This window comes from Podarcis muralis, chromosome 4 (genome assembly GCF_964188315.1).
Source record: "Podarcis muralis chromosome 4, rPodMur119.hap1.1, whole genome shotgun sequence".
NCBI lineage: Eukaryota > Metazoa > Chordata > Lepidosauria > Squamata > Lacertidae > Podarcis > Podarcis muralis.
Window position 1 is genome coordinate 98,308,548 of NC_135658.1, and position 23,114 is coordinate 98,331,661.

Sequence of the window (23,114 nt, forward strand, 5' to 3'; positions counted from 1 at the left end):
CTTTGGTATACATACGTGAAGATATCCACACATACAGATATCCACACAAAGCGTTACTTTAGGTGTGTGCTGGCTGGGTGAACACTGACTGCTCCTCCATATAAGGACCAACACCACCCATTAACTATATATACCGGGCCAAAATTATTATCGCTTCTATGCAAAGATCCAGCCATTGCTTATCGGATGGCTCTTTAATTTTTGACTGATTATGGGATCGTGAGCACGATGAGACTAGATACAAGCTAGATAATTCAGAGACACATGCACTGTATTTGCCATTGGAGAGGATGGCTGTTTCCACCTGCTTTGCCCTGAGAGCCTCCATAAGGGAGCTGCTTGCAGAAGAACTCTGGGTAGACTTTCTAACCTTTTGAGGCATAAAGGACAGGAGGGGAGGATGCTTGTCAGAAACTAATGTCAACAGGTATGGGGCTGCTTTTGAAGAGGAAGTTATTTGATATTTTATTTGACCCATTGGTGGGCTTCATACTCTCTTAAATTTTTATCTCTGTTTATTTGTGTGTGTGTTAATGTTGTACTAAGGGCATTATGTACTGTTATTGTACTACAGTAGTAATACTATTTTCTATGTGAGGTGCTTTGCGCAAAGATGAATTTCTGGGAATATGTGGTATATAAATAAATTGACTCTGTCTAGTTAGAAGCCTGTTGAACTCATTGAATTGAGTTATTAGTATACAAAACCAACATTCATTGGCAATTCTGAAATAAAAACTAATAGGTGCTCAAAAATACTGATGGCATCCAGATGCTAGAACAAATTGCCGATAAAAATCACAACATCTGGACCATCACTGAATCGGCAATGATCAATTAAGCAATGCAGAACGCTCAAATCCTGCACAGAACACATAGTACATTTTAGTTTAATAAGTGCAAAGTTGTAGTTAAATCCAGTGAGACCCAGGCACATTTATGTTATAAAATCAGTTCTGTTTAATCCTCATCCAGATTTTTATATCTAACAGCATCCTTTTAAACTGGGTGCGGATTGAAAGGATAAAGCCTAATTTCCAAAGGAGGTTCTGCATTGCTTCAAAAAGCCAGGGCAGAAAATACATTTGGGCAAGTTCTCTCTCTGTCGGTCAAGATTATTTCCAGTTCTTTCTTTGGAACAACAACCTCTCTGCATCTTCTTCCATTTCCTCTAAAGCTTCCATCTTATTGCAAAGCACAATAGAACTAGTCTGCTTTTATAGTTAAGGACTGCAACTGTATGATTGGCTTCACCATTAAAACGGCACATATCCCTGCAGGAACAGATACAAAAATAAAGTATATAGAGATCTGACATTAACTCCCAAGAGATGACTGTAACAAATACAGGGTGTGTGTTGCGGCACAAGGGAGCCAAAATTAAGCCATCTCCTGTGTCCCTTCAAAGAACCATCATATAAAAAGGCAGAGCAGGCAGTGGGGAAGGGAGAGAATTATTATTTTTAAAGCCAATGCAATCTTTACTGTCCCTCACTATAGGTTCCCTTTGTTGGAGGAGACTCTTGAGAGTCCCATGGACTGCAAGAAGATCAAACCTCTCCATTCTGAAGGAAATCAGCCCTGAGTGCTCACTGGAAGGACAGATCCTGAAGCTGAGGCTCCAATACTTTGGCCACCTCATGAGAAGAGAAGACTCCCTGGAAAAGACCCTGATGTTGGGAAAGATGGAGGGCACAAGGAGAAGGGGACAACAGAGGACGAGATGGTGGGACAGTGTTCTCGAAGCTACCAGCATGAGTCTGACCAAACTGCGGGAGGCAGTGGAAGACAGGAGTGCCTGGTCTTGCTCTGGTCCATTGGGTCACGAAGAGTTGGACATGACTAAACAACTAAACAACAACAACAATAATCTGTACTGAGCTTCAGTTTACTGGCTTTCATTCAATACATCACAGGTTCTAAACAGCAGTTCAACGCTTCCCCAACCTCTCAATTTTGCATCCCAAAACTGTTTAGTATTTTCACCAGATTCTAATAGACAGGATCTAGAAGCCTCCTTTGCCTTCTGATGCAATTTGTGCAGTCTCAGAATGAAGGTTTGTATTGGTCCTGAAACCTGCACTATTCCGTTGCAGTAAACGTGGGGCATTTGTGAGCTTAAAGACTGCAAAACTGTCAAAATTAATCTGGGTAGAAGTCATCTAGTATAGAGATGAATTCACATGTGCTTATATACAAATTACAGCATCGTGCATGTCCGAAAGCCATGATGAGCTTTCATGTGTCACCAGTGAAGGTTTGGAAGGATAGTAGTTAAAATGGCACAAAGCAGTTGTCATTTATCAGCTCAGGGAAAGCATATCCAGAGAAGATAAATTACCAAAAGGATTATGAACACAGGGGATGCCATCAGGCTTAGGAACATTTGAAATAAAATGTTTGCTGGTAACGCCATGACGGAAAGTTGAGCTCCACTACGTTGTAAGTCCTGGGTTAAACAATAAAAAAGTACAACTTGGCAACGTTCCCAATGGAAAAACCTGTTGAACAACAACAACAACAAAAACTTCAGTTGAAAGAAAATGCCCTATATTGATTAATATGCTTACACAAGCAGATATTTCTATAGGCTCCAATTCTAAGCACCCTGAGATGCTTATAATAGCTCTAATCCATGAGACGCTGGGAAGTAAATGTGCGTAGAATCAAGGTGCTCATTGTAACAACAATTGAATGTAGACACATAAACAAATGTGTCACCAGCATTACAGACCACCATGGAGGTATTAAAACTTGTAAAGTGTCTCACAACTACGTCAGTCCCATAGTAGCAACTTTTCTAAACATTTTCCCATACAGGATCCCTTTCTTCATTCCATTTACCAATTATCTGTAAGCATGCACAAGGAGTTATCTAGCATAAATGAGGGAGAGCAACTGAAAATACTGTTTCATTTTTTTCTGTGAGTCAACAAGTGCCCAGTTGTGACAGATCAGAGAACAGAATTACCACCATATCGTCTTGTTCAGAAAACAACAAATGCACAATTCTTTTAAATATTCTCATAATCACTTGATATAACCTGGAGACATCAATACCAGCAAACATTGGTTATTGCTGCAACTGACCATAAATTTTTCAGTTTCTACAGCAGGGTGCAACATCCTAGTACCACTGCCAAGATTTAAAACGTTTTTGGAGTTAAACTAAAACATGTATAAGATGAGTCATTGTGGCAGCAGAATATGTACTGTAGGAAATAAAAGCTCATTTACAAGTGGGAGAAACATACTCACACTTCATTGGCAGTAATTTATGGAACTTCCGCTCCAGTAAACATAATATTTAAAATTCTGGAAAATGTGTCTGTTTTCGCTGCTGTTTTTATTCACAGATCTAGGATGACATTACAAAACAGTCCTTATGGTTGTAGCGTTTCTTTAAATTGTTTTTAAAATTATCAAATGGCATCCAGCAGTTTTATGAACTGCCATGGCTTTGCTTAAGATCAGAGTAAAGTAGGGAGCAAATTTTCCCAAGGAAGAATAAACTGAACAGGTTATACAAACACATGCACCATTACTTCAGTTAATTGGCCCAGAGTTTGTTTTTTCCTAATAGAATTCCAGCTTTTAATTCTTTGTAGGCTCTACAATTCACTTCCGGGGCTCCCATTTAGCTCTACAGGACAAAATTAACGGGCTGCAACTGGGAAAGCTCTGGAGGAGGGACAATAACCCGCTTTAGCAAGCAGAGATTTAACCCTAATTCCAATGTTGTCCCCCAACTTGAGTACACATCTTTACTTGGTTTGTTATAGGTGCATTGCTACCACTCACTGTCACACAAAAAGCCAGTGCTGTGTTGTGGTGGCAAAAAAGGGCAGGGAGGGGAGAGAAAACAGAGAAATAATGTGTGCCATCCTAAATTCCTTGAAGGAAAATCAAGATTAAAATGTAGTTTTTTAAAACACACACACACACACACACACACACACGGTAAAGTGCTGTTATTGGAGTTTCTATCTATGTTCTTGATACCAGGAGGGTGGAAGAGCCAACTCCATTCATAAAAAAACCCCATGTCTCTGCAATATACAAGAATTCACTCTGACCCTTTGTTCCACCTATCATAATGATGGACATGTTACTAGGGTAATATAAACACACAGCTAAAAGAGTAACATAAACATAGCTATGAGAATAGACAAGAGTTAATCATGCTGCTATTATATACCATCAGAAGTTTCAAGCCGCAATTTGTTTTAAATAGCATTTCAAGGGCTATGAAAAGTAACTGAAATCACCACTAGGATGCATTGTCCTAATCAAAGGATTAAATCGAGAAGGGCATAGAATACTGAAGAAGTCCAGTAGCAGCACAGATGAAAAATACACTAAAAGGTAGCCCAGCAAATAAAGCAATATAATCGGAAGATTAACCTGCAGTGTATATAATAGGGAATACTACAGAAGAATATGTAGAAATTGAGTGGTATCCAGCTAAATGGTTCCACTAGCACAAGGACTTTTAGTTGTATAATGGAATTTCTCTATCTTGTCTTCTCATGTGCACCCCATAAATCTACTCCAGAAGGCTAGAAAATCCCCATAGCAGATTTAGAGCCCTATGTTCAAAAATATATATGCTCACAACTTGAGGTTAACTTTAAAAAATTTAAGTGCTCCAGTTAGTTTTACCATGAGGGTAGGATATAACTGTCCTGTGTCTTTTACTAATTTATTATCTGAATCAATCAATAATAAAATAAAGAAATCACCAAGACTAACTGTTTTTAACCAGCAAGTCACACACATTTCTGTGGCTGGGCAGGGGATATTTCATTCATCTATGCCTCCTTAGGCTCAGAAGTAAACTGAGCTTCAACAGTCTTATCTTCAAACATATTATTATTTTTTTGGCAAAAGTTGAAGAAACAGGCACATTAGCTAGAAACATAGCTTGATGCTATTTTAAACACCATAACCGCCTTCCAATTTAGTCATTTTAAAATCATGGGATACTCACAGGTCCTGCAACATCACAAGACATACAACCTGGTATCTACTGAAATCATCTTGTTTCCACTCTGGTTAAGCAGGGAGCCACCCTAACTCTTTCTGAAGTCGTAAATTATTAAGTTTTGAAATGTCCATCTGTACATGTCAAAATATGTATTTTAAAATGAAGATAAAACACTTCAAGTCCAACTGTGTCTTTTGCCATTAGAAGAACAATCCATCACAGTTTATCCTAGATCAGAACACATTTTTCCTTAAAACATAAAAACGAAAAGCTCACTAATTAAAGATCTCTCTGTATGTTAGTATGCAATGCTAGTACTATTCAGGAGTAGACCCACTGAAGTTAATGGAAATGGCTAACTTAGGTTCATTTAATTTCAATTGCTCTACTCTTGAGTAGGCCTTAGCTGGATACAGCCAAATAACTCTGCCCTCCCTTTTTGCACCTCTGTTAAGATGGCTAATCTGTTTCAAGATTGCCGAGCCTGCCTACGCAGAAGCATGCCTCAGATTTAGAAGGTACAGTGGTACCTCGGGTTAAGTACTTAATTCGTTCCGGAGGTCCGTACTTAACCTGAAACTGTTCTTAACCTGAAGCACCACTTTAGCTAATGGGGCCTCCTGCCGCCGCTGCACGATTTCTGTTCTCATCCTTAAAGTTCTTAACCTGAAGCACTATTTCTTGGTTAGTGGAGTCTGTAACCTGAAGCGTATGTAACCTGAAGCGTATGTAACCCGAGGTGCCACTGTACTGGTTTTAACAATGTGTTTGGTGTTGGTGCCCAATTGATTAGCCACCAAAGATAATATTGGCGAGTCTCCAACTTCTAAGTTAATATACATATATGAGGGGCGTCTTTCCTGTGTAAAACATTCTGCAAAGGAGACCATTCTGCAGGTGCCATAGCAATCAGATATCACCAAGAGAGAGCCCTCTCAATACAGACACCCCAATCACGGAACTCTCTCTCTAGAGCTGCTTATCTGGTGCCTAGAATGAAAAGTTTTAAGTGTCAGCCATTTGCGCACACATTTAGTTGATTTTAGCCATTTGATGCCATGTTGATGCTGTTCCCTTCATTGTTTTATTATCTTTTTCTCTAAGCCACTTTGAAAACTGATTTGAAATTACAGGAGGGGAGGGGGGTGAGTTAAATAAATATAATAAATAAATGCTTCCTTTTGTTTTTTTACAGGTCAAGTTTTTGCCCCACTGCTTTTTAATAAGCCTTTGTTTCTCTTTTTAAAATAGCAGTTGGTGAAGCTTGCCTTGGATTAAAGCCAAGGCCAAAAGCTCAACCCTCTGGATTCTAAGCTCAGACTTTAGAGAGGAAGTGTTAAACACCACTCTTTTAAAGAAGAGAGATGCAAAGACTTTATGCCAAATCCTGGTACTGTCTCATTTTGGGTTCTTTGTCCATCTGTATGCCAAAGTGGTAGCTACTCTGAGTCAGAAGCCAATGTGAAAGCAAGTCATCTTATACCTCTTAAGCAATAAAAATTAAAAAAAACCACAGCAGTACTAGGGAGTTCCGACTGCAGAATACACATCCTTGAATTTGTGACAGTGTGACTTCCAAGTCTCCCAAGATACACTCTTATAGGCACAATACTATAAGATGTTTTCTCAAGTCAGTTTTCCTTACTGTCAAGGGCAAAAACCCCCACAAAGGGAGGCAGGGACAGCTTTATTTGTGGAGATATTTTCCATAAATGTTGCCCAAAGAAATTGTGAAAGCAAAAGCAAAGCAAAGCAACAGGTTCCAGCTACAGACACTAGACATTATGGAACATTGAGGCGAAGCAAGGTCAGAGGTTGATGCTCCTTCTGCACTATTGCCGAAAATTTCTATGCTGCTAGATCAATGCATTCATGTCCCATTAATAATAGTCGAAAGGGTCTCTTTTTGTCAAAAAGTCAAATGCCACTTTATCGTAGAATGAAGGTAGAATAGCCAGCAGGTATCACTATTTTCAGACTGCATGGATTTTTTTTTTAACTTTTAGATTCAGGATCAGACGGTTTCACAAATAAATGGAGGCTTATGGAGACAGTTAAAGAGTACATCTCCTGCAATAGTTAGTACACAGGCTGAGACCCTACCTGCCTGTGGACTTTCTCGCCAGAGTGATGCATGCTCTGGTTATCTCCCGCTTGGACTACTGCAATGTGCTCTGTGCGGGGCTACCTTTGAAGGTGACCCAGAAACTACAACTAATCCAGAATGTGGCAGCTAGACTGGTAACTGGGAGCGGCTGCCGAGACCATATAACACCAGTCTTGAAAGACCTACATTGGCTCCCAGTACGTTTCTGAGCACAATTCAAAGTGTTGGTGCTGACCTTTAAAGCCCTAAACGGCCTCAGTCCAGTATATCTGAAGGAGCGTCTCCACCCCCATCATTCTGCCTGGACACTGAGGTCCAACTCCGAGGGCCTTCTGGGGCTTCCCTCACTGCGAGAAGCGGAGTTACAGGGAACCAGGCAGAGGACCTTCTCAGTAGTGGCACCCACCCTGTGGAACGCCCTCCCATCAGATGGCAAGGAAATAAACAACTATCTGACTTTTAGAAGACATCTGAAGGCAGCCTTGTTTGGTGAAGTTTTTAATGTCTGATGTTTTATTGTATTTTTAATATTTTGTTGGAAGCTGTGGTTCCCCAGAGTGGCTGGGGAAACCCAGCCAGATGGGCGGGTTATAAATATATTATTATTATTGATCTCTTATTTAAATTTTTATGTGGTTTTAATTTTACATATATATATTAAACAGCTCTGATAATTTTAATTGTGGTATACTGGTATTTTAAATAAATAAATAAATGTTAACTAGTCCAGTGATAGTCCATAAGGCATACTATCCAAACAGCATTATAACAATTATAGATGCTTAGGAAGTTGAGGTAGTTTTAATCTCTTTTAGCATGTTAACTTTTGCCTGTTTTAAAGTACTGTTGTAAATTTTTCTTAATTTTCTTCTTTTATTTTTGAAGGGTTCCCCCCCCCAATCAAGTGGTGTATAAATTTTATGAAATAAATAAAGTTAAAAAATAAACAGCATGCATGTGGTGCATTTGTAATCTATAAAGTATACATGCATAGCTACAGTTGAACACACATTGCGGAGCTTGATAGCTCATGGAATGAGCTAAGATTGAAACATGTTTAGTTTAGCAGGACAACACTTCCAGTTGCACAAAGGAGGAAGGGTCCCATGATTTACACCAGATCACCCATCCATCTGCAGCCCTCTGTGCCATACCTTGCTCAAGAGTCTCCCAACCCCAGGATTGCCTTTTTGGGGTGGTTCTGGGGTAGTATGTTTCCTATTACAGTAATGATTTGCTGGCTAAGAATTTATTTTTCCTAATTAGTGTTTGCCTTACGTTGCCTTACACCTTACATCAACAGAGATTTTCCTTTTCTGGAACTTGTGATTCACCATAAGCAATAGTTTTTGCAATTGCATAAGCACAGAGAACCCAGCTTTTCAGGCTGATGTACGCGATCAATTGCTTCAGAAAAAGACAAGATTTTATAACTAAAAAGAGCAGATTTTAAAATCTATGTTTGAGTTTTAAAATAGGCAGAGTTACTGTTCAATTATGGTGCTAATTTTGTTTGTTTAATAAACAGGTATTGGACTAAGAAACTGATTTATTAGTCACCAGAATAAAGTTATAATGATTGCACTGACTAGAAAATTAGGTGTTAGTTACACTCTTCATCACACGGTTTGCCAGAGGCATTTCTTAACTGCCAGTCAGGCTAGGCAACATTCCATATACTTTGTATAAACAAATATGTTTGGAAGTTTCAGATTATACCAACATTGGTAACTAGGGCCTGGTTAGCAACAATACACTTTTGTCTTTTTGATCAGTCCTGAACACCCCAAGTACGTGCTCATACAAAGAAATGTTATTTATTGATTTGGCTGCATGTTACATCCAATCCCGCTGAATCAGGATGACTTCAAATAATTAACACTTCCTTTCCCTTTGGTTCTGCCCTCTCCCCTCCGTATCTTCCACAGATCAGTTATCTTCATCAATGAAGCAAACTTGCAACGATATTTCATGCCTCTCACTCCATTCTTTTAAATCGGGGATGGGGAACCACCAGTCCGTGAGACTGTTTCAGCCAAGCCACATCCACCTGTCCTATATCGGACATCCTACATGGGAGCAGGTAAGGGCGGGGCTTGGCTGAAAGGTGCACCACAGGCACTATTACGGTAATTGATAGTGCCTGAAAAGCCTCTTGCACGCTGCTCCCCCAGGGCTTTGTGAACGTGAAGTGCAGGGCTCGCAAAGCACTTTGAACTGCACTTCCCAAACACCTGACAGCTGGTTGATTGAGCAGTGCTTTGCAAATGCAAAACACTCAAGGAGCTGCCGAGTGCTTGGGATGTGCTGTGCAGAGGGCTTTTATGCTCAGCACTTCCCAATCACCAAGCATAGGGCTTGAAAACCTCCTTGCACAGGCGCTTCCCAAGCGCCCAGCAACCAGTGCATTGTTTGACATTTGGGAAGCGCTGTGCAAAGTGGGTTAAATCACCTGACATGATGATGATTGACAGGTGGCGATTTCACTCAGAGTAGGCCCATTGAAAGGGATGCGAGTGGCACTGTGGGTTAAACCACAGAGCCTAGGACTTGCCGATCAGAAGGTCGGCGGTTCGAATCCCCATGACGGGATGAGCTCCTGTTGCTCGGTCTCAGCTCCTGCTAACCTAGCACGTCAAAGTGCAAGTAGATAAATAGGTACCGCTCCGACGGGAAGGTAAACGGCGTTTCCGTGCGCTGCTCTGGTTTGCCAGAAATGGCTTAGTCATGCTGGCCACATGACCCGGAAGCTGTACGCTGGCTCCCTCGGCCAATAAAGCGAGATGAGCGCCGCAACCCCAGAGTCGGTCATGACTGGACCTAATGGTCAGGGGTCCCTTTACCTTTACTCTCATCAAAATTAATTAGCATGATCTACTCTGAAGAAAACTTAATGGCATATACTTGTAAGCAGCAGGTGGCAGAATCAGGAACCAGAGCAAAGTTTGCTTTTTTAAAAAAATATTTGTTTCACAAATACCGGGTGGTTACTTTAACATTAGACATTCTCAGAATTTACCCATTTCAATACGCCTACTCAAGAGTATGATTTAGATATCACCCACTGTAATTTTGAAGGCACCACATGCTTAAAATGTTTCCAAAGTGGTATTTGCTATTTGCTCATGCAATGTGGCTTCTGCTTCTTCTTCGCTCCCCTGCAGCCAGCTCACTGGTGAGATTTGTGTGTGTGTGTGTGCTTGCGCCGCAGGGGAAGGGGTGCTGGAAGAGGGAAAGGAGAAAGTGGAAGTCGTGATGCGCCAGGGGATTTCTATTGTGCAACTGTGTGGTCATTGATGTCAGCCATTGTTTGCTAACTTGTTTCATTTTCCCCAGACATTCATATCTTAAAATAATTTAGAGGATAGGTATCCCAAAGACCCATGGTCATGCGGGAGTGGGATATGTTTGAGAAAAGTCAGCAATAATACAAGGTTAATCCAGAAGTGCTTTGTTTAATGATAAAATGACTACAAAAATTTTTTTATGGACAATTTGCTAAAAACCAAAGTACGTATAAGCATCTTTCCCAGAAATGCTGATTTCAAGTTTAATAATATATTAACAACCTTAAATGTCATAATTTTATTTTGACCTAATTCAGTTGAGACATCCTAATCATTAATTTATACTCTTTACTGCTTTATATGCAAGAAAATCAAACAAGACGTTTCACACTTTAGAAAGAGACCAGAGACCAAAAACATATTAGTATATATTCTTTAAAAAAGAAACTGACTGATATAAAAAGCTTTCACATAAGCACAAAACTGTCATTAACATCTGTCATAAAATTTCAAAATGGATTTACTTTCACATCAAAAGCCAAGTGATGTTAGTCAGTAATAAAAGATGCTACACTTTTATGTCACCACTTGCAGTCTTATGAAAATCTCATGACAAATATGAAAACGACCGACAATAAACCAAGACTGTCTGCCAAGTTCTTTCTCAAGAGAAGAGAAGTGTTCAATAACATGACTGCTGTGTCAAAAGCTGTAGCACAGATTTTATCGTAACACTGATATAACAGCCTTATGAATGAAGCAATAAGTGACTTCTGACTTCCTATCTGGTAAGAATTTCCAGCTGGCAAGCGGAGTGAGAAAAGGGGCTCTAAGGTTGAAGGAGCTAAGAACAAGGAGCCATGAGGTTGAATGACTAAAAGAGTGGGACAGAGACAGCAGTTAACTACCTAAAAAAGGTTGTTATGCAGACAAATTAACAGTTGTAGTGCAGAATGTCCATATTGCCAATAAACAGAATGTTCCACAGCTTAGCACGGAGAGCCAAAGGAAATCTCTAATCTTTGCTAATGGATTCAAGATGCCAATAAAGACAACAACTACCAAACTACAGTTCAGGCAAATATACATTCGTTGGGAAGTTTACTTTTTTCTGCTAAATTTTCAAATGGTTTACTAGAAACTTGGCTTTTCCAATTCTTCGCTCCCAATAACAATTTACACTAGTTAGCTTGTCAGAGATCTAAATATGACAGCCTGGACAGGGTGAAAGGAGAAGCTCAAGCTGTCAAGCACAGTGACACCTCTGAACAAGTAGTTTGAAACCAGAAACCTCAACTTTATTTGTACAAATGTTGAAGTCTCTTTTTAAATAAATGTGAAAGGAAAAAGAAAGGTGAATGTACTTACTGTTCTAAAAGCTGCTCATGTTTTCCTAACGCATCTCTTTCAGCTGCAATAGCTCTCTCTCTTTCAGTCACAGCATTATCTCTGGCTTCTCTTAAATTTCTGAAATTCAAAAGTGTTTCCGAGTAAATGTTCCTTTTATTCTCTAGTATATTTTCACAAGTAAGTTATGGTACTAATCTAGTTTTTCTGTAACTGAGCTCCAACAGGGGAAAAGCTAGTTATGTGCGTACGTTTTTCTTTCCATGCTTCGTCCACCAATCCCCTCAAAATTTCAGAGAAACTTGTGTCATGTATATAGATGGAATACTAGCTTATTAATTCCATTTATGAATCGCTTCCTATGAAATATCTCAAAAAGATTAACAACACCATCAACAATAAAAACCATACAACTTCATTACTTATATAAAAAACAATTCCAATCTAATGAGATACAAACTGGGATTAAAGATCTCCACTTAGAAGGCTTGTTGAAAGGGTAGGTGTAATAGCAACAGATCTGTCAAGGAGTAGAACTTTGCAGGGGTGTAGGAAAGGAAACTCACAAAGAGCTCAGGGACAGGGGAGCAATGAGATTTTGGTAGTAGTAACTAGGAAGACCTGGCATCTAAAAGCTGAGCAGCAGAATGGTAAGGTCTTCAAGGTAAGACAAGTTAACATCAGGGAACTATAGCAATAAAGGATAGGGGATAGATAGGAAGTACCTGGAGGAAGGCGATATGAAAAAGGGATATGGTAAAATAGTTGTAAACTGTGGGCAAGAAGGGTGGAAAGAAACCACAAACAGGGTCTAACAAGTGTACTGTGAATCCACAAGTGGGCAAAGGAGGCCAAAGAGATGGATTTGGTCCCAAGTCACAATGTGGAATTGCTGGGCAGATCACGTCCTTGTCCATCTAGGCTAGCATTTTCTTGCCAGGGTAAGAAAACCGTCCCCTCCTGTTTTCTGGAGTCAAATGTGTGTTTGTGTGTAATATATATGAAGGCTCCATTTACCTAACATAGGTAAAGGTAAAGGGACCCCTGACCATTAGGTCCAGTCGTGGCTGACTCTGGGGTTGCGGCGCTCATCTCGCTTTAATGGCCGAGGGAGCAGGCGTACAGCTGGCCAGCATGACTGAGCCGCTTCTGGCAAACCAGAGCAGCGCACGGAAACGCCGTTTACCTTCCCGCTGGAGCGGTACCTATTTATCTACTTGCACTTTGACATGCTTTGGAACTGCTAGGTTGGCAGGAGCAGGGACCAAGCAACGGGAGCTCACCCCGTTGCAGGGATTTGAACTGCCGACCTTCTGATCGGCAAGTCCTAGGCTCAGTGGTTTAACCCACAGCGCCACTCGCGTCCCTAACATAATTAGTCTAATTTACCTAACATAATTAGCATCAACAGAGAATACACTGATATCATGTGTGAACATACCTACTATATTTTTTAAACCACCCAAGGCAGGGGCCATCGCCACATTTTCCTCAAGTCCTTGCTGGAACAACTCTAACCAGACAAGCAGATACGGTAGACAACTCCAATCTATACTGTACAAAATATGGCATATGACCTATGATATAGAAATCCTTGTACAGGTAGACAATGCTTTTTTTCTTTAAACTAATCCACATATAACAGATACAGTGGTGCCTCGCAAGACGAAATTAATTCGTTCCGCAAGTCTCTTCGTCTTGCGAGTTTTTCGTCTTGCGATGCACGGTTTCCCATAGGAATGCATTGAAAATCAATTAATGCGTTCCTAGAGAAACCGCCTTCAGACCAGGTCCGGGGACAGTCTGTCCCCCGACCTCTTCTGAAGGCTGGGGGGGGGGCGAAAGTCTTTGCTCCCCCCCGCCTGCATTCAAAAGCCCTCCGGGACAGCGGAGAAACGCGCTGCGTTTCTCCGCTCTCCCGGGAAGGCAGGCAGGGGGGAGCAAAGACTTTTGCCCCCCGCTGGCCTTCAGAAGAGGTCCAGGACCTCTTCTGAAGGCCGGCGGGGGGCGAAAGTCTTTGCTCCCCTCCTGCCTTCAAAAGCTGTCGCCCAGGCTTCGCGGACCTCTCCGCAAAAAGCGGCAGCGCTGCCGCTGCTTGCGGAGAGATGCCGGCATGCCGAAACCTGGGCGCGCCGAGATCAGCGCGCCCAGGCTTCGCGGACCTCTCCGCAAAAAGCGGCAGCGCTGCCGCTGCTTGCGGAGAGATGCCGGCATGCTGAAGCCTGGGCGCGCCGAGATCAGCGCGCCCAGGCTTCGCGGACCTCTCCGCAAAAAGCGGCAGCGCTGCCGCTGCTTGCGGAGAGATGCCGGCATGCTGAAGCCTGGGCGCGCCGAGATCAGCGCGCCCAGGCTTCGCGGCCCCGCCCCCGGCATCGGGGCATGGTCCCGATGGCGGGCGGCGGGGGGAGGCGTTCCCGCCCGTCCACCGGCATCGGGGCATGGTCCTGATGGCGGGCGGCGGGGGGAGGCGTTCCCGCCCCACCGCCCGGCATCGGGGCATGGTCCGGGGCTTTTAAATTGCCCCGGAACAGCGGAGAAGTCCCCCGCTGTCCCGGGGCTTTTAAAAATGCTGGCGGGCGACAGCGGAGGCTTCGCTCCCGCCCGCCAGCATTTTAAGATCGCCCCGACAGCGGAGAAGTCCCCCGCTGTCCCGGGGCTTTTAAAAATGCTGGCGGGCGACAGCGGAGGCTTCGCTCCCGCCCGCCAGCATTTTAAGATCGCCCCGACAGCGGAGAAGTCCCCCGCTGTCCCGGGGCTTTTTAAAATGCTGGCGGGCGACAGCGGAGGCTTCGCTCCCGCCCGCCAGCATTTTAAGATCGCCCCAACAGCGGAGAAGTCCCCCGCTGTCCCGGGGCTTTTTAAAATGCTGGCGGGCGACAGCGGAGGCGCTTCCCCCCTGTCCCGGAGATTTCCCTATGGGCTTTCGTCTTGCGAAGCAAGCCCATAGGGAACTTCGTCTTGCGAAGCGCCTCCAAAACGGAAAACCCTTTCGTCTAGTGGGTTTTCCGTCTTGCGAGGCGTTCGTCTTGCGGGGTACCACTGTACTTCCTGGAAAGAGCGATGTTATCTATGAAGGCGATGATATATGGAAACCATCTCAATTTGAGGATTGGAAGAACGGAAAAATTCACACAGGATTATTATTATTGGTGTTTATCGGCTTAAGGAGACTATCAGAAGAGATCATAAAGAAAAAAAAGAAAATATATGAACAAGATGTGATGTGGAAACAGCAAGATAAGACTGGATAGAATTATGAACTCTGTTTGGACTGATTTGGTCTAATTTGGACAATAATGCAGTAGCAAGAAGATGATCAGAATCCCCCTTCGGATCTTGAAATATGGGTCCCCCCAACAAAATTTAAAATTCGGCTTTGTAATTCGGAATTTATGTGATGTGATTTAATTTGATTTGATTGGCCGGTTAATAAAAATTATTTTTAAAAAACCCCAGATACTTCCTTTTATATACTCTGTATTTATTAGGGCTGACTTGGAATGGGTGTGTGTGTGAATTTTAGACATTTTTATAACTCTGTAGGGTCACATGGACCTGAGATTCATTGTATGGTATTCTGGATTGCATATTTCAGTACAGTGGCACCTGCCCTGTGGAGCACACTTACCACTGAGGTCAGACTGGCAACTGACATAGGTTGTCAAGCATCCAATAAAATATAAACAATTTTTCTAGACAGTATAAACCATTAGGCATTTTTGCTTTGTTTAGAATTGTGGTACTTATTTTAATGTGGTACCATTTTGGTGTTTAGTGGCTTATACCCTTGCCTGATAACTAAATACCCCTCTCCCTCAAGAGTAGGTAATAATAATACAATTGCAATCCCCTTACTCACCCAGGTGCCAGCTAGACTCATATTCTGAGTCTATAGTGCTGATCGGTTGAAAGTGGTTATGTGATAACATCACGGGAGGCAACTAAACCAAATTCAGAGTGAGGGCAATGCAATTCAGGATGAATTACCCTCACTCTGAATAAACCTCACTTATTTTCCGTGATGCCATCACATTGCCAAATTTGATTGGCTAATTGAAGAACATACTGTTCCTAGAATGAAGGCTGAAATGGTAAAGCTTATCAAAGCTACTGAAAAACCCCTTTCATGCTAAAATATTTGTATCACAGCCCTCCTATTTTTAGTTCTGCCTAATTTGAGACCCAAACTTTGTTAAGGCCTAGCTCCTATATTAAATTTATGCTCATAATATCAAATATTCACCTATTTTATGAATATGTGTTTTAACATGGCAGTTGTACAGAGATTTCACCTTTGAAGTTTCATTGTTTCTTTGGAGGAGGAGAAATGCTGCATTAACAATTGCTATTTTTAGATCAAAAAGCAGCTCTCATTTAGCTATAAGGCTTTTAAGCTTGAAACACTAGGCTCAATTCTCACATTACTTTTTGATGTGGGTGCTGCTTCACAAAGTGACTTTACCATATCATTGTCATGTGGTAAATATTTCATGCGAATGCTGTTTATTCTGATGTGGTATGCTAGATGTCATCGTGTAAAATAATAATCAAATGAAACACTTCATGACAATTATGTTTTAGATCCACCTTCTCCATTCTGGAACCCCCCAAATGTTTTATTGCATCATCCCTGACCACTGGCCACGATTGGGGGGAAGGTTCACCCTCATCCCAAACACCACTTCACTGATTTTATTATTAACATCCCTTGCCTATAATATAGAAAATTTAAAAGTGGTGCAGATTTATGTAACTACTACAAGATGAAAAACTCAGACTCTGTTGCCTCATGTACAAATGTTGTACAGGCCTTCAAATACCATTTCATGAGGAGAATTTTCCTAACAATTTACCATTTTAAAATGGTCTGTATCTAAAGAATAAAATAAAATAAATTCTCAGAGGAAAACGTTTTATGGTCAAAAGTTATAGATGGTTAGGTCTGTTTTTACTTTCTTTGAGTGAGCAAATGGTGTGTGCTCATCTGCCAAATAATAATAATGGGAAAACTACAACTAAGCCAGTGAACAACAGCAACAAGAAACAGGGAAACTAAAAACAAAACACAAAGGGATTCAAAAATATCAAGTGAGATGCAACTGGGGAACACTTTCCATTGTGACAAGGCTGATTTGTATAGTTCCAGCAACAAATAAATAAATAGAACAGCAGAGCATTCATTAAATGAACAATCAAATATATATCCTCCACGTCACTTCAGGTGAATTTGTGTAAATTTTTAGGTGTACACCCTACTCTGATTCTTAATCTTATTAGGATTGATTCACACACCACATTTTCTAAGTGTACACTTTAAAGTATTTTAAATGCAAAGAAAGTAACATTGAATGCAACAAACAGTTATTTGCAAACATATAACACTCAGTAGGGTGCCAATAATGCCTTTGCACTCAGTGTCAATTCTAGGTTTGCTGTTTTGTAATGTGTAAAATGGCTCAACGCAATATTTATAAGCCCAGAGGCATCTTCAAGAACGTTGCAAGGGATGTTATAACAATCCCTTGAGAGAAATTTGCTTTGCCTCAAACCAGAAAAAGGGATCTTATATTATCCTTGGAAAAGGATCTAATACATATGGCTTTATGTCAGCAAAACATTCTGTATCTTTCACAAATATATGTAATGCTAATGAGCTAAGGAGACAAACTTTCTGGGTTCCTCCTCCTTTCCTCAAAAAACAGTGAGCTTTTTCTCTTTCCTTCCTTTAATCCTTTTGCCCATTTTTCAGCAGCATAATGTTGAGTGTTTTGCATAGGTTTTATGAACATATGAAGCTACCTTATACTGAGTTACATCATTAGGTAATCTTGCCCAGTCAAGTCTACTTTAACTGGCGACAGTGTGGTGGGCTGAGCGTAAATAAGGATTTTTCTATCTATTCGTATTATATTAGATGATGACTGTCCTGAGACTGGCTGAAAAGGTAACACAGGCCTGTCAGAAAAGGCTTACAAAATGATACAAAGTGAAATATTACTTTAGCTGGGAATACTGTTTGCAAGGGATTTATTCTAGCTGTTCTTGCAGAACTTATAGTTGCAAAGAACCAAACACTTTTCTTTAAAGATCATGCACTGATCAAATGATTCCTGCAGCTTCTAAAGGAGTTGAAGACTCTTCTGCTACATCCTTGAACTGATATGTAAAGATACTGATCCATAGCAGCTTTTTTTTGGACTAAAGTGCACCTCAGCTTATGTCAATAGATCTGTTGCTTTCAATGCAGAAAAATGTTGTTCCTTGAGTTGACTGACGTCTTCCTGCAAGCTCATGTATGTAATTTGAAAGTCTGTTTGTATGAAAGTCACCTCATTATTTCAAAACTGATGCTGGAAATGGGACTGCTAGTCTTACCTGAAAGGTGTTTCTGACTGGGCGCTAAGATGCCTACAAGTGGGATTGTGTCCCCGCTAGCATTCAAAAGCGGGAAGCATTGTCACTCCAAAGGAGTTGTTCTGTCTCCCTCCTCTGGAGTCAGTTTCCTGCTTGAAGCAGATCTTTCAAACACCATATCCTGTTCTTCTGTCTGTGTGTTGTGTCATTATTGTGTCTGCATGTGCCTTAGTCAGGGAGAAGAGAGCTCCTGTGATTTCTCTCTCCCTCCCCTGTTGTCTTAGTGCTTTTTCTTCTCCTCAGTTTTTGCTTGCCTCTGTTTGTGTCAGAAGCACCTGTCTCCTAAGTGCCCTGTTACATCTCCACTGTACCTTGTGTGAATCATGCTCCACTCCTCCTCAATTAAATTTAACCTGCTGCCATCAACAAGGGAAACCATAGCCCTTGTTCAAAGTTCACCCAACCAAGAGTCTGTCAGTATGCTTGTGTGATTGTCCTTCCAAGTGGAGGGAACCCAGTAGCTGTAGGCTAGGCAGACCTAGAACTCCCGCCTGTAACAATGTGCCATTATTTCCTTCTGGTCCCATCAATGTAGCCTCCACCATTTTATTGCCATTGTATTTGTTGCCGTTACTCTGTCTGAGAAGGGTGGTGGTGGTGTGGTAAATGAAGAGTATAGAATGTTGCAAGTTGGGTTAAAAGCAAGTTCCAGCTCTGCAAAAGTTGACATTTGAAAAGCATCCGAACTTAATTATGTAGCCTAAGGATTGCATGTTGCAGCAGTGTATTGGGTTGTGGAAAAATAGAGTGCGTATTTGTCTAGAGAAGCACTATGTAGAGAAGTGCTGGAAATAAGCAGAGACAGAATGATTAACACCCCAATCTAAAATGCGTCTATGTAAATGTAACTCAGGCGACGCGGGTGGCGCTGTGGGTTAAACCGCAGAGCCTAGGACTTGCCGATCAGAAGGTCGCCGTGACGGGGTGAGCTCCCGTTGCTCGGTCCCAGCTCCTGGCAACCTAGCAGTTCGAAAGCACGTCAAAGTGCAAGTAGATAAATAGGTACCGCTCTGGCTAGAAGGTAAACAGCATTTCCATGCGCTGCTCTGGTTCGTCAGAAGCGACTTAGTCATGCTGGCCACATAACCCAGAAGCTGTATGCCGGCTCCCTCTGCCAGTAAAGCAAGATGAGCGCCGCAACCCCAGAGCCGGCCACGACTGGACCTAATGGTCAGGGGTCCCTTTACCTAAATGTAACTCAGTTTTCAATCACATTTGTTTCCCAGTTAGCAGGTTTAGGAACGGTGTGTAAGAGTTGAACAACTATAGTGTGACAGCTTTGATAGTCACTTCAGAGGCCTACAAGCAGAACCTGCTTTGAGTTTCATAACACGATACAAATTTTCAAAGCACATAGCTACATTAAACAACAGAAAACGTGTGTGCGAGTTTAAGAACAGAAATATAATGATTCACTGGCTTACCACACCCTTTTTGTCCCAACAGGGATAAAAATAAAGCATTGTTTTCAAGATTCTTATTCACAAATGTTCTTTTATATCATAAAGACATTCAGGAATTGGCAGTCAAGAAATCATAACTTCAAGATGAAGAACAACATTTCTGCCAACTGGTTCCAGACCAATATTTTTAGCTATTTTGCATGCAAACATTTTTACATCTGTCAAACCTCCATAAACAAACAGACCTTAAAGCTGTTTTATGTAACACAATACAAGTCTGTACATGGGAAGCAAAGCTTTCTGTTAACCCCAGTGATGCAATAAGTAGTTGCTATAATTTACCTGACTGGTGGTAGAGAAGGAGAAGGGAAATGAGGACTAAATACTACGTATCAGTTCCTTAGCTTTCACAAGTCAACATAAGGCTATTTAAAAACTAAAACTTCATTCCATGCAAACGCAGTTGATTGCAGAAACCTGTTGCATTCTCTTTGCATTGCTACCTGTCATAATTTGTATGTTCTTATTTCAGGAACCATGCACACACATAGAAGAGTTTGATCATATTCTCTCACAGAGGCAGCACCGTGTTCTGAACTAAACTTCCATTAGCTCTGCCACCACTGTCTAAAAGAGGGATTTTAGAAAAAAGGATTTTGAAGGTAACAAGGAGTGACAGAAAGTAAGACTTCTAAAAATAAGCCGAAGGCTCATTAATGACACAGCATGGTCTGTCTTACGTCTGAATGAAACAGAAGGTTGCTTTTGCTATTCCAACTAAAAGTATTTTGGTGTGGGAACTGTTGCAGTGTGCCTCGTCATCAGAAACGAGGGTCACGGGAGACAAATCCACAACATAGCCTCTTCCGGGTGCATTCTAGACCAATCCTGGCACAGAGAGAAGCCATGTTGTTGTTGTTTAGTCATGTCCGAATCTCCGTGACCCCCTGGACCAGAGCACGCCAGGCCCTCCTGTCTTCCTCTGCCTCCCGCAGTTGAGTCAAGCTCATGCTGGTAGCTTCGAGAAGCCATAGTGATTAGTAAAAATGAGGATCTAACATGTGTTTCAGAATGATCAAGCACCAAATGCAAGCTATTTCCCTTATTTGTTTTTAGGTTCCATTGTTTCAAAAAGTAGTTACCCACCTGTTTTCACGTTCATACATTTCCTTTGTAGCTCTTCGAAGCTGCTCTATTTCTTGAGAGGTCTTCTGCCTTATTTCTTCCAATTCATTATGCAGTTTGTTTTCATATTCTGTTTTGTAATGGTCTCTTCATTAAAAAAAAAAGCAAAGAAAGTTAAAAATAATAATCTGCAGCTTTCTTTGTATTATCCCTTTTGAGTTGCTTATCGCCCAGTAAGATTTATCAAACGGTGGCATTCTGCATGTGCAACCAGGACTTCCCATTCTGCCTCCAAGGTTGGGTTGGGGGGACCCTCGGAAGAAAATGTGATGTTGGATCTCACCGACTGAGAAGAACCATTGCCTTTTACTCCTAGATAAAAAGAACTGCTCTCTGTCTTCCTTTTGGCCTATTGCCAACCTGAGCCTGAGCTTAGCTACTAGCTAAAATGATAAGAAGAGTTGCCATCCCTTAAGCAGTAGCAGATTCCTGCATATATGTTGTTACCAACTGAACCAATACTCATTCAGAATTCACAAATATTCCCTTCCATATGTAAGTTATTTTGTATTGATGTTGGTGACATGCTATAGAATTGCAAATAAGTCCACAGGAGCTTTACTACTAACGATGCAATATAAAACATTATCGTATCACTGATCTTAAGCTACTTGGAGATTTTTTTAACTAGAGTGGATTGTTTAATCAAATATTAAAGGCATCATAATACAGTCATACCTCTGGTTGACGTAGCTTTGGGTTGAGCATTTTCGGGTTGCGCTCTGCAGCAACCCGGAAGTAACGGAGTGTGTTACTTCCATGTTTCGCCACTAGCGCATGCGCAGATGCTGAAAATGACATCACGTGCATGTGCGGAAGCGGTGAATCGTGACCCACGCACGCGCAGACGTGGGTTACGTTCGCTTCAGGATGCGAACGGGGCTCCGGAACGGATCCTGTTCGCATCCAGAGGTACCACTGTAGTCTTAGTTTTAGTAATATAGTGCAAGCTGAGGAAAATATTAGCAGGCTTAATTTCTGACTGTAAATCCTCTACAGTGGTACATGGGGTTACATACGCTTCAGGTTACAAACGCTTCAGGTTACACACTCTGCTAACCCAGAAATAGTGCTTCAGGTTAAGAACTTTGCTTCAGGATAAGAACAGAAATCGGGCTCCGGCGGTGTGGCGGCAGCAGGAGGACCCATCAGCTAAAGTGGTGCTTCAGGTTGAGAACAGTTTCAGTTTAAGAATGGACCTCCGGAACGAATTAAGTACTTAACCCGAGGCACCACTGTAGTGATAATGGGAAATTATTGTTTTAAGTTTTATAAAGGTCTCACAGCTGCTTTAAGATTTTTCTGTATGTAGAAACTAAAACCTGAGAACACTACAGCATAATTTGATTTCAACTGATTGTTTCTGGGGAAATCTGATCAACTGACCAAAAACATTATGTTTACTGTAAATTATTTTGTCCAACCCGACAACAGTCTACTGCAATGAATCATTTGTTGAATGAATTAACAGAACTATGTACCTGGATGTGACATATTTCTCATAAATTTCTTCTCTGGCCTTCTTAGCATCTTCTAGCTGAACCTGAAGCCTCTCAAGACGATCTTCTTCATGAGCACAGCGAACGTTAAGCTCCATGTTTTGACGGTTGAGGTAATCCTTATCTTTTTGCAGTAAGGTAACAGACTGCTGCAAAGCTGCAACCTTTAAATACAAAATAGCTACGATAAAACCAGGCAGTCTGTAGTACAACCCCCACCTCCCAGGTTAGAGTTTTTTCTTATTTTATTTAAAAGATTTATAGATGTTAGTCACACTCAGGGTGGATCCACTGAAACTGTTGGATGCAAGGTCACTGAGTAGTATTCAACAAAGGTTTCCCCAGAGTCGACTCTCTGAAATGAATGAAACACAACTAAATTATTCAATTAAATTTAATGGGTCTATTCTGAGTAAAACTTAGTTGACTACCACCCCCTGATTTCAATTGCTCAACTCTGTATGACTTAGCTGAGTACCACTGTGAGTATTTATATTTAACAGAGCTTCCAGGGTGGTTTAAGAAAACAAGATGCAATTCTGAATCTCCCCATTGATTGCAATGGGGAAGGACACAGTTTTCTTAAGTGAACAACCTAGATTTGCATCTGTATTCATTCCTTGCTCTTTAGGTATATTTGCTGTGGCAGCACACTGTTCATCCCTGCATGCAGTACAATGTAACTTATATATACAGTGGTACCTTGGTTTACGAACTAAATCTGTTCTGGAAGTCCATTCTTAAACCAAAGCATTCTTAAACCAAGGCGCGCTTTCCCATAGCAGCGGGGGACTCAATTTACAAATGGAACACACTCAACAGGAAGCGGAACATGTTCTGCTTCCAAGGCAAAAGTCACAAACCAAAACACCTACTTCCGGGTTT

The 23,114-nt window shown here is 41.5% G+C and overlaps 1 protein-coding gene across 3 annotated transcripts in view; it reads right to left on the reverse strand.

Moving 5' to 3' along the window:
* Nucleotides 1-23,114, reverse strand: part of PIBF1 (progesterone immunomodulatory binding factor 1) — an 88,884-nt gene that overhangs the window by 54,480 nt on the left and 11,290 nt on the right. For 2 of the 3 annotated variants that reach the window (XM_028728375.2, XM_077927778.1), the window contains 3 exons: nt 22,212-22,393; nt 20,692-20,817; nt 11,750-11,848 (listed from right to left, as the gene is read on the reverse strand). In XM_028728375.2, the coding sequence (XP_028584208.2) occupies nt 11,750-11,848; nt 20,692-20,817; nt 22,212-22,393 (407 nt within the window). The remainder of the gene's footprint in view (nt 1-11,749; nt 11,849-20,691; nt 20,818-22,211; nt 22,394-23,114) is intronic. The other variant, XM_028728377.2, reaches the window with a different exon arrangement.